Below are 12,574 nucleotides of genomic sequence, written 5' to 3' on the forward strand. Positions count from 1 at the left end.
ATGACCCAAAAGGAACCGTGAGTTCACACAGATAGGGGAAGGTGTGATTTAGCAACGCAGGGTGTGAGAACCTGACCATTGATCGAAGAACAGGTGCAACATGTGAGTGTCCTGAGCAAACATAGGTTTGTGGGAGTCTCTTTGGTTGACCTGAGTTGCAGAGAGAGGCCTGGTCTGTCCACCCCCCACCCCCCCGCCCCCACATGCATTTTTAGAACTGAACCCTGGTAGGCAGAGTAAAGGTCCCCCCAGAGAGGGCCAGTTCCTAGTCTGTAGAGCCAATATTAGGTTACCTTCCGTGGCAAAAGGGACTTTGCAGATGTGATTAAGGATCTGAGATGGGGAGAGTGTCCTAGATTTCCGGATGGGCCCAATGTCCTCACGAGAACCCTTACAAACGGGAGGCTGGAGGGGCAACCTCAGTAGAAGGGGATGTGAAAACAGATACAAAAGGTTGGAGGGAAGGGGCCACCAGCCCAGGAATGCAGGTGGCTCAGGAAGCTGGGAAGGCAAGGAAATGGGTTCTCGCCTGGAGCCTCCAGAAGGAACCAGCTCAGCCAATACTTTGCTTTTAGCCCAATAATGTCATTTTGGACTTCTGACCTCCGGAACTATAAAGGCACACATTTCTGTTGTTTCAAGCCACTGAGTTTGCTGGAGTAGGTTACAGCAGCAATAGGAAACTAGTACAGCTGCCTTATTGTCTCCCTGAACACCCTTGTCAGGCTGTCTGCCCTTTTTAAAAAAATATCATCAATGTGGTTATTATACATAGAAGCCTACAGCATAGAAGTAAGGAATGTGGTCTACAAAAGCCTGACTGTTTGGCTTCCAGTCTTACGCAGGGGAACCAATGCACCCAGGTTTGCCCAAAACTTCCCGTTTGCGCATTGAAAACCCCATGGCCCAGGAACCCCTCAGTCTTTGGCAAACCAGGACGGTTTGTCACCCTAAATCTTAGCTGCATCACTTACTTAGTTGTGTGACTTTGAGCAAGTTACTCAACTTTCTCTGTGCCTTAGTCTTCCCATCTGCAAAATGGAACGAATGACAGGGTTGTTATGAGAACTAATTGGATTAATATGTATAACAGTGCCTCGCCCATCGTCAGTGCTCAGTAAATGTTAGCGTTTATTATTATACTAGTGGCCCTGTGCATGGATTCGTGCACATTGAAAGGAAATTAATTAGGATATTTTAGTATCACTATTTGTCCTTTCTCTATAATAGAAGTGTCAGAGATGAAAGAAAATTAGTAAAATGTATATGAAAATAATATATAAATTGAGTAATAAACAATAACAATATGATATAACAACAACAAAGACATGATAGAAAAACAACAAAAACATGATAGAAAAACATTGATAAAAACAATGACTGGTAAATTGATTAAACTTATTCTAATACCTCCCTGCATACCACATTGAGAGTAAAAACACTTGCAGAGGGCTTGACTAATTTCCCTTGTGATGAAATATTTACAACTTTAACTTAAACGTCACATGCTCTTTGAACTTGAGAGAAAGCAACATATAACTGGCCATGTCCGAAAATGGGTTCAGGTGAGAATATTTCTACTCTGTCTAGAGATTGTCCTTGTGATTTATTAATAGTCATTGCAAATGCTGGCATCACGGGAAACTGTCTTTGACTGGGAGGCCAATCTCAGATGGGGACAAATCAATTCTTGGAATCAGAATAACCTCTCCTTCCTCACATTCTGTTAATACTTCAGCTTCGATTATGTTAGGTCGCAATCTTTTGACAATAAATCTAGTACCATTACAAAGACCGCACTTACTATTAAGATTTCGCAGTAGCATAATGATTGCACCCACTTTCAATTTTAATTTATGACATGGCATTCCCGAAGGAGTAATACTATTAAGAAATTCGATGGGAGCTTTATATGTATCACACATGCAAGAGTCAATGTTTATTTTTAAACTAGAGGCCCAACGCACAAAATTCATGCAAGGGGCTCCGCCCTCACAGCCCCGGCTTCATCCAGAAGGTTGTCCAGAAGGACATCCAGAAGGTCTTTCGGCTGTGCAGTCTAATTAGCATATTACGCTTCTATTATTATAGATTGCCAGTGCACGTCATGTGTACCGGCAGGTCGGACGGACGGTCACTTAGTCTTTTATATATATAGATAAAACCAGGTGTGGTACAGAAATTCCTGAAGTTGCTTCATTAGGAAGGAGATAATATTCTTGAAAATCTCAGGCCTGAGAACCCCGTGGGGGTGAGGGAAGTGGCCATCTGGCTGAGCGTGAAAGGTGAGTGAGCGGAATCTTCTTTTAAAAAAAAAAAATTTTTTTTTAATTGATTTCAGAGAGGAAGAGATAAATAGATAGATACATCAATGATGAGAGAGAGAGAATCATTGATTGGCTCCCTCCTACACAACCCCTACTGGGGACTGAGCCCACAACCTGGGCATATATCCTTGACTGGAATCAAACCTGGGACCCTTCAGTCCGCAGGCCAACACTCTATCCACTGAGCCAAACTGGATGGGGCCGCTTGAATCTTCCTAAGCATTTGTCTTTATCTTCTTCTGATCACCAGGGAGCCCCTCCCTTCTCTCGGAGCCCATGAAGACGTGCTTCGTGGGGGGCAATGTGACGTTCACCTGCCTGGTGTCCGGAGCCTACCCCTCTGCCAAGATCCTGTGGCTGAGGAACCTCACCCAGCCCGAGGTGGCCATCCAACCCAGCAGCCACTATCTCATCACCCAGAAAGGCCAGAGCTCCACCCTGACCATCCACAACTGCTCCCAGGACCTGGATGAGGGCTACTACGTCTGCCGGGCTGAGAACCCCGTGGGGGTGAGGGAAGTGGCCATCTGGCTGAGCGTGAAAGGTGAGCGAGTGGAGAGGCACCAAATGCGGAAGCTCGAGAGCTTCAGCTTGGTGCGTCCCTGCGGGTGGGTCCTGCCGTCTGGGAGAAGGCAGATCTGCTTGCTTGCGGCTTGACAAGATGGATGGGTAAAGTGAGTGTCCAATCCTAAATCTCCATTTGCATAGTGATAGGAGTGCCTAGTATCTGTTATATACCAAAGATTATCGATCTGTATGTGAAATATATATACATATGAAATACATAAAAATAAAAAATACAGTGTAAGTTGTGAAGCATCATAGCAAAATAAACACCATCCCACCCAAGAAACTGATCCAACAGTGCTGCCGTTACCGGCGGGCATTGTGCCAGATTCAGAAAACAACATCAAAACTAATAAGATGGGATACACACTTGAATTTGCATTTCAGAGAAACAAAGAATAATTTTAAGTGGTGTAAGTATGTCCCAAATGTTGCACGAGGCATACTTATTCTAACGCATTATTTGTTGTTTATCGAAATCCAGATTTAACTGGGTATCCTGTATTTCATCTTGCAGCCACACCTGTAGGCCCTGTTTTAATCTGGTCCTGGCCTCCTAAAAAAAAGTAACCGCTATCCTGAATTCCATGTCTTATTTAAGAAAAAATGTTGTTATGTATGTACACACTTCTAAATAATACTGCTGTTTGTTTTGGTTTTGAATTTTAAGAAACGCTGGTTACTATACAAATATAGTCTTTTATGACTGCTTTTCTTCACTCCCCATTTTGTTCCTTGGATTTATTTATGCCAGTGTGTCTCTTCATCGCTGTATAACTCTCCATTGTGTCATTATTACACAACTACGTGACTGATTTTCCTGTTGATGGACGTTTGTGTTGTTTGTGATTTTTTTCGTTTTGTTTTGTTTTGATGAACAAACAGTGTTGCTATGAAAATGTTTTACCCAACTCCTGTGTGTACATATACACTGGGTCCCCCTGGCAAATATTTCTCTAGGCGATGTATCAGGAGTAGAAATGAAGGGTAACAGGTTATGTGCATTTTTATCTTTTGGGGGTAACCAAATTATCTTACAAAGTGATTATATCAGTTTCCATTTGTAACAGTATTTTATGAGCATCACTAGGGGCCTGGTGCACGAAATTTGTGCACTGGGTGTGTGTGTGGTGGGGAGTGTCCCTCAGCCCAGCCTGCCCCCTCTCACATACTGGGAGCCCTCAGGCGTTGACCCCCATCACCCTCCAATCACAGGATCGGCCCCTTGCCCAGGCCTGACGCCTCTGGGCAGGGGACCCTCATTTCCCCCCATCACTGGTTCTGCCCCCAGCCCAGGCCTGATGCCTCTGGCCCAGGCGTTAGGCCTGGGCAGGGGACCCGCAGACCCCTCCGATTGCTGGCTCTGCCCCTTGCCCAGGCCTGATGCCTTGGCCAGAGGCGTAGACCCCCATCACCCTCCAATCGCCTGATCGGCCCCTTGCCCAGGCCTGACGCCTCCGCCAGAGGTGTCAGGCTTGGACAGGGGACCCCCATCTCCCCTCGATCACTGGCTCTGGCCCTCGCCCAGGCCTGAGGCCTCTGGCCCAGGAATCATGCCTGGGCAGGGGACCCCCATCTCCCTCTGATCGCTTGCTCCACTCCCCGCCCAAGCCTGACACCTCTGACCCAGGCTTCAGGCCTGGGCAAGGGGACCATCATATCCCCCCAATCCCCGGCTCCGCCCCCCACCCAGGCCTGATGCCTCGGCCAGAGGAGTTGACCCTCATCACCCTCCGATCACCAATCACCGGATCGGCCCCTTGACCAGGCCTGAGGCCTCCGGCAGAGGTGTCAGGCCTGGGCAGGGGACCCCCAGCTCCCCTTGGTTGCAGGCTCCGCCCCTGCCTTTGGCCTAGGCGTCCAGCCCGGGCAGCGGGGACCCGCAGCTGCAGCGGCCCCGCGATCGTGGGCTTCGCTTTAGGCCCAGGCAAGGGACCCCTAGCTCCTGGGACTGCCAGCTTCGACCGTGCCCAGCTCCCATCGCTGGCTCCACCCCTACCTCCTGCTATCATTGGCCAGGGCGGCAAAGGCGCCTGATTCTCCGATCATGGCTGGGGGGCAGGGCAAAGGCAGCCCCAGGGCCGCCTTTGCCCTGCCCCCCAGCTCTTAGCTCCCCCCTGGGTTTCAGATCACTGTCAGTGGCAGGGGGCTTCTTCCTGCTTTCCCTTTCACCTCCCTGCATTGTGCCTACATGTGCAAATTAGCCGCCATCTTGTTGGCAGTTAACTGCCAATCTTAGTTGGCAGTTAATTTGCATATAGCCCTGATTAGCTAATGAAAAGGGTAGCGTTGTACACCAATTACCATTTTTCTCTTTTATTAGTGTAGATTGTTCCACATTTTCACCAGGGCACCTTTATGATTTTTGCCCATCAGGTAGGTGTAACATGGAACCTCACTGTGGTTCTAATTTGAATTTCTCTGATTACTCAGAAGGTCGAGCATTATTTCATGTATTTGCTGCTTATATTTTTTCTGTGAAATTCATACATATTTGTATCTTTGGCTATATCTCACCCTTCCTTATAGATATGTAGGCAGTCTTTAGAAATTCTGCATGCCAATTCCTTGTTTGTTTTATGTTAGCGGTATCTTCTTTCAGTTCCTTGTTGGTCTTTCTCACTTTCTTTATGGCATCTTCTGATTAGCAAACATTCTTACTTTAATGTAGATGGCTATATGAATTTATTTTTATATCATTAACAATTTCTATCTTAAAAATCCTTAACTGTCCAACAATCACAATGATAGTAAATGTTTTAATGTTTTGCCTTCCACAATTAAGTCTTTAATCCATCTAGGGTTGATTTTTGTGAATGGTGTGAGGTCAGGATCAAGTTTTCCTACCCCTAACCCCTAATTTATTCCAGCACCCATTTCTCAAATAGTTCCTCTTTTTACTCACCAATCTGTCATATACGTGTCAGCCTTCCTTTTATGCATGGGCCTGTGACGTTTCCTTTTATGTGTGGGCCTGTGATTGGATTCTCCATTCTGCCCCACTGATGACTGTTGACTGTGGCACCAGTAACTCGCACTCTTAATGACCGTGGCCTTCTAGACAGTCTTGATGTGTGGTAGACACACAGAGATGTTAACTTGCCAACATTCCCGTGTATCACATGCGCCACCTGGTTCCCACGCGGGCTGAGGCAGGGAGATGCGATATTGATCCTGCTTTACAGAGAGGTCCTATGCCGGGCCCAACACCATGAAACCAAGATAAGACTAGGGCCAGACAGAGGAGGGGCGCATGCCCGTGCTGGCTGCAGGCGTGCCGGGGGGAAGAGTCAACAGGGTGATTTGTCTTTGCAGAACCTTTAAACATCGTGGGAATTGTGGGAACCATCGTGAGCCTCCTCCTGCTGGGACTGGCCATTATCTCGGGGCTCATGCTGTATTACAGCCCTGTGTTCTGCTGGAAATGTAAGCTCTTCTCGGGTCCTGTTGCTTCTCTTTCGGGCTTTTTGCAAGGGTGTGGCTGGGGAGGACGGAGGGAGGCCCCTGTCGGGCTCCCACCGGAAGTCCCACCCCATAGGCTTCTGCATTGGGCCCAGATGTTCAATCAGCACCATTCCAGAACACCCTGTCACCTCCCCCGCTGGGCCGGTGTTCCGGTCGTCCTTCCTTTTGTAGATATTAGATTGATTAGAAACGTTTGGGAGGCTGAAGCGGCTGTTACTTGATATTAATTGTTTTTCCTTTCTCCCTTTAGTAGGAAACACTATCAGGTGAGTGTTCCCTAGACCCATGTCGGACACCCGTTTCCATGATCTGCCTGCACCGCTGTTCTGCTTCCTTCCCTAAGACCACGAATAGCTACTCCCATCGAGGACCACCCATGGCCAGCACTGGCTGGGAGCTCCCCTGGGCATTAGTCATAAACGCTTCCATAAACCCTTCGGGCGCAGGCGGCACCTCCACTTTCCAGACAGGGAGACAGAGGGTCCGAGGAGGCGTTGCTGCCGCCTCACCCCGGAAGTAAACGGCGGTGCTCGCGTTCAGACCTGGGTCTGACTGTTCCAAAGTCTGTGTGCCTTTTACAACGCTAGACCTGGGGTGGGGCAGGCACGTTGCTGGGCTGTTGTTGAGGCATAAAGACAGTGTGTTCCTGTCGAGCCCAGTTATTCATGCATTTGTCTCACCTGGTTTTCTAAGAGGATGAATAAGCCACAGTCCTCCAGCTGCTTGGGAAAGCTAGTCTGAGCGCGCCTAGGAGCCCCTCCCACGAGGGCACGTCAGGAGGGACAAAGCCCTAAGTGGACCCTGTGCCCTTTGTTCCCCGAGGAGGTTTTGGGCGGGAGCAAAGGACTCTTCGTTTCTCTTCACCCATTAATAGCCATGGAGGTTACTGCTCTCAGACCACCATTCACAGGGAGGGGATATTATTGCCTTGGGACCCTTTTTATTCGTGGGGACAATGTTACCTTTGCTGCCTGTGTTTGGGGACCCTTCTCCCAGTGAGCCTGTCCTTCCCCAGGCTTCTTTCTCACAGGAGGGAGCAGTGAGGCACAGTGGGAAAAGGCTTTGGAATCAGCTGACCTAGGTTCACATCGCAACTCTGCCTTCCCAAGCCCGGTGCTCAGGGAAACCCCTGACCTTCTCTGAGCCGCCGTGGCCTCCGTGTCCCAGAGGGAGACGGTGAGGATTAAATGAGGGTGTGATGCTCCTAGGACTGTCCCTGGCCTGTGGCACGTGCTCTTCTTTCCGAAAGAAATGTCCAGTCTGACGGGGGAGGCAAAACCAGCAATAAACCAAGAGCGATTGCATGCTCCACCGCTGGGCACGGACTCCAGATGCACTGGAAGTTCAGGACCGGACTTCAGAGGGAAGGGGAGGACTTTACCTGGGCCCTAAATAATGAGGAGACATTTCAGTTAGTGCAGCAGAAATGAGGGCATTGCAGGAAAGGAACGGAGCTTTTGAGTGCGTGCTGGGCGGGGGGTGGCGGGGGGTGGCGGGGGGAGAGTAAGATGTTAGGAGCCTGGGACAATGAGGCCACCTTGCCCAGAAGCAGGGGATGAATGACAAAACTCGCCCCGAACAAGATAAGGTTATCTGTACCCATCTGTGGCTGTATCTCTCGGAGAGGTACAGTCACACTGTCACCTCCTCACGTAACCGAGTTGAATGCCAGAATTTTCCACGTTCCCAAGAGGGGTGCAAAGAATCCAGCGAGGGCTGACGTTGGAAAACACAGGCTGTCTTCCTGACTCTCTCCCTTTGGCAACTAGGGGACAAGACATGGGTGACGTCATGGTTCTGGTGGATGAGGAAGAAGAGGTGGAGGAGGAAGACAATGCTGCAGAAGAGGAGGAGGAGGAGGAGGAGGAAGAGGAGGAAGCCAATGAGAGGGAGGAGTTCCCAATAGAAATACACAAGCACAGCCACATCCACAGGGTGACAGCCCTGGTGAACGGCAACATAGACTGGATGGCCAATGGGCTCCCGCCTCTGCAAGGTGAGCTGTTTGCTTCGCAGCATTCCTGCTAAGCTGTGGGGAAGAAGCCTCTACTAGGGTTTTTGAAGGCTGGAGAAGACGGTTAAAGTTTAATCTGGAACCTGAGAATCCATTATCAATGACCAATGCAACAATTAAACTGATAAACGTCTCCCGGCGGCCTGCTCTGGGAGAGGCATGGCATTGGCGCTATAGGAGGATAGAAGAGAAAGGCACTGCTCTCTGCAGGCAGGGAGCTTTGTGAGGCCAGTTCAGAGCGAACAGATTAAAACGTGGGGACCATGAAAATAGGCAAGACTTACCCAACACTCTGGGGGAGCAGAGGGGCGCTGCCGCAAGGAGGAATTGGGCTGACTGCCCGATGAACGACTTGCTGACCAATCACAGGACCTCAGGAGAGAGGCGAGAGCTTGGAGGGCTCCTGGGTCGGGAGGAGCTTAATGGGAGAAGTGGGCTCTGAGGCAAGGCTCAGGATAGTCCAGTTTGAATGAGCTGGAAGGAGAGGGGGCGTCCCAGGTGAGGGGGGTCCGTGAGCCACGGGGAGGAAGGATGGACAGTGTCCAGCACGTCTAGAGGCTGTTGAGCGGGAAGGACAGGTGGAAAGGGAACACACAGCCCGCCTCACCGGCTCCTGCAGGACATCCGGTCCCGAGGCTCACAGGAAAGGACCTGAGATCAAGATGAGGGAAGGCTGATGGGAGCAGGTCACCTCTGTTGAGATCACCCCGAACCTGGTGTCCTTTTCCCTGCAGACGACAGCAGTGAGCAGCAGAGTGAGCTGGTCCCCGAGGAAGACAGGCCAGTGTGAAGAAGAGAGCTGTCCTGCGTGACCTGCCTGAAGCGCGGGGGAGCCTCATGGAAGATGAGCTTTTCCTTTTGCTTTGACTTGACTTGCACCCCTGCCCAAGGGCTTAAAGGGGGCGCGCGCACACAAACACACACACACACACACACACACGTCTTTCCGTCCATTTTTTTAAAAAGCTGGTTTGATTTGCTGTAACTTTTCCTAATGATGCTAAAAAGCGTTGGGAAGAGGCAGTGTGTTGGGGGGAAGCTGCCTTTGGCATGTGAGGTGCCCTTTCCGCTGTGACTTCTGGCTTTATCCAGGTCGACTGATTTGGGGGGAGCAGGAGTGGGAGGAGGCCCTTGGCCGCAGTGCCCTTTGCCACCCGTGAAGTCTGTAACCAGCTTCCCTCAGCACACAAGGGCATGGCGAGGGGAGACAGGGACACTTCCTTGATGACTGCCCAGCTGAGCCAAGGACCCAGGTCAAGGTCAGCTCACTGGAAAAGGTGAGGAGGTGTCGGCGACTGATGCTGGTCAGAGGGAGGCAGTGTGGGCCAGGCTTTTGGAGTTGGAAACACCCAGGATTGAGTCTGGGCACTTGTTTCATGGGCTTGGGCAGGGTGCTTTCCCTCTCCCCTGGGCCTCAATGTCCTCATCTATAAAATGGGTGGAATCACACCTATCTGACAGGGGTATGTGAGGACTCGGGGATGTGAACGTGCCTAAGAGGTGCTCAAGAGATGTTTGTTCTCTTCTCCCTTGCCTTCCCTGGTGGAAGGAAAACATGATTGTAAGTTGCGAGCTCCTGCCTGGACCCGCCATGCTTCTTTGTGGGGTGGTTCCGGGCGAGGGCCTTCTCAGAGCTCTCCTGACGATGTTTGCTTCCCCGGAAATAGAATTATTTTCAAAAGAGTTAGGGCCCCTATGAGAAAGTGCCTTTCATTAGAACCTCACATTTTGCAAAGCTTCGTGTTTATACAAGAGCCTCTGACATGACGCTGTTAGCTTTCGGCCTTTCCCCTGGGACGTGCGAGAAGGCAGGAGAAGTGCTTTGAGAGGGAGTTCTTGGTGGGAGGTACTCCTTGGGCAGACCAGCCCATCCGGCCGGGGATGGAGAGCTTGTTTCCGTCTTCTCTTTAACGATGTTATGAAGATACACTGACCAACGTTGCTAAGTTTCTAATGAAACTATCGTATGATGGGTTTGAGCTGCTGATGCCTTCAGTAGAACCTGTATAGTTAGAGATATCCCCCGCCTCCCCCCGTCCCCCGATTTCACTCAAATCTCTTTTCAATGTCAGGGGCCTTATAAAGGTGCAAAGGGTGTGTGCTAAGTGTGAAAATCTGACTTGAATTTGCATTCTTTAATGTTGCACATTCTGCTCTGATGGGCAAGACCTAGAGCTTAAAGGAGAACTTCCCTTCTGCAGTAACGGACTGGGACTGGTAAAATGAGACACCGGTTACCTGCAGGTGTGCTGGGGGTTGGTCTATTTTCCTGAAGGGACTAAACTAAGCAAGTCCCTAGAAGGGAGCCCCTTCCCGAGCTCAGAACACGGGAGCCCAGGAGCTGGCTGCACATGTGCCCCCCTCAGGAAGAGCCGTGACCTCTGCAGTCGCGTTGGGCTGGGTCCTTTGCTGGTGGTACCTCGTGTATGTCACCACCCTACCCAGTCCAAGTCGGTGTCATTTACAGAGCAGGATACCAGACAGGTTGCTTCTGCAGTTACTGAACACGGAGCCAGACTCTTCAGAATCTTCGATGAATCCCATTTCTGACTCTAAGTGTCTACTATGCAGAGGCAACAATACTTTTTAAAAAGGAAAGCAACTGCAGGAAAAATTCCCTAGCTGGGAGCACGGGGTGATTTTCAAGATCACTGAGGTATTTCTGCAAGTTCCTCTTCTCTTGCACACGTACCTGGTAGGTAGCAAATCTGCGAGGCAGAGTTTTTCCACTAGCAAATGTGAGCTTCGAGATCTTGGTGCCAAACACTAGAAACCCTTGGCTAACTGAGCTGTGACTGCTCACTTCTAGCTGAGCCCTGTGTGCACATTCACATGGCTGGGTCAGTTAAGAACCCAGGTCCTGGGGGATTGTCAAGTTTTAAGGATTTTTAAAGAATTTGGGCTTTTTTTTTTTTTTTTTCTGTTAAGATGACCCATCCCCAATTGAGCAGGTCACTAGAAGTGAGTGGCCCATCGTCAAGCCTGTTGACAATGGTTACAGACTCTGTGTGGCAGAGTCCGTGTGGTCACATCACCCTGTACGTGCATTCTTATCTGCATGTGTTGTAAACTCAGACACCAGATCTTATCAGAACCAGGAAGATAAGCATTTCAGGGCTATCACAACTGACACTTCTTTTTCTCAGAACCTGGTGGACATTGGGGAACCGGCTCCTGCAATGTTGTGGCTTTGATATTAGCTCCAGTTCTCACAAGCACATCCAGGCCCTATTCCTGCAGCAGGAAAGCACATGATGGGAATTTTCCACAGCCCAGGCACTGACACCTGGGAAAGCCTCCTTGCTGGGTAACAGTTATGAGGATGCAATAAGTGCCAACTGGTACTTCTCACCATGGGGCTGGCCGGGATCTGCTGCAAAGAAAAATAAGCAGATCTTCTGCATTATTTACATTTTAATATTTGATGCGGGGAGGTGGGTTGGGAGAAATTCATTCTGAGATTATAATGGATTTTTTTTAAAGATTATGGAATAAAGTTATTTTTAAATAAAAGCTTCAGTGCACTTGATTGAGACTTGTTTGTAAACTGAAAGATTTGGGGAGATGGGTTTACCTCCCCCAGTGTTTCACTAGCTTTCCCGCTGCAGGTGACAATATTGTCCTGTGGCCATTTTATTCTTTTCCGTGGCTTGTAGGGACTACCCACCCTCTCAACCTACCGAGACACCCTCACCTTCTAAAATCTCCCTGAGAAATGTGCTCTTCCATCCTCTCCGCCCTGCACGTGCCCCTTTTTGCTCAGGCTGTAGGTTTTCTAAAGGGCTGGACGTCCCCGTGGAGAGCACAGAACCGAGGGACCCCCGACAACACAATTCCTATGGGCCTTCCGGTTCGTCGGTCCGCTGGCTGTTGGTGGCTTTGGAGCTTGTCCTGGGCTCCGCTGGCTGCAGTCCCCGATGGCTCACCCACCTCCCACTGGAGGTTGTCCAGCTCCTTTCCCTTACCCTGTCCTAGGCCTTTCCTCTTAGGTCACCCCACACCCCCCTTCTTCACTTCACTGCAAGCTCCCTGGCTCCTGAGCAAAGCGGCCCCATTCCAAACGCACTTCCTTCCTACCCAACCCAGGTTTCCTACCGTAGCCGCCTCCCACGAGAGTCTGTTCCCACCCGTGCCTCCCTGTGGACGTGGATGAGTGTCTACTACGCCAAGCCCCTCTTCTGAGCCCCATGGGCTGTGCCTG

General features: G+C 50.1%; 1 protein-coding gene across 1 annotated transcript in view; it reads left to right on the forward strand.

Moving 5' to 3' along the window:
• The window catches only part of VSIG10 (V-set and immunoglobulin domain containing 10), a gene marked incomplete at its 5' end in the record, with an annotated part of 29,419 nt that extends 17,518 nt beyond the window's left edge, over window positions 1-11,901 (forward strand). The window contains 5 exons of the mRNA XM_081114242.1: window positions 2,578-2,871; window positions 6,210-6,320; window positions 6,610-6,625; window positions 8,129-8,355; window positions 9,108-11,901. Coding sequence (XP_080970368.1) covers window positions 2,578-2,871; window positions 6,210-6,320; window positions 6,610-6,625; window positions 8,129-8,355; window positions 9,108-9,163 — 704 coding nt within the window. The 3' untranslated portion in view covers window positions 9,164-11,901. The remainder of the gene's footprint in view (window positions 1-2,577; window positions 2,872-6,209; window positions 6,321-6,609; window positions 6,626-8,128; window positions 8,356-9,107) is intronic.
• Between the last annotated feature and the right edge of the window lie 673 nt (window positions 11,902-12,574).

Source organism: Myotis nattereri (assembly GCF_964212035.1).
Source record: "Myotis nattereri genome assembly, chromosome: 19".
Taxonomy (NCBI): Eukaryota; Metazoa; Chordata; class Mammalia; order Chiroptera; family Vespertilionidae; genus Myotis; species Myotis nattereri.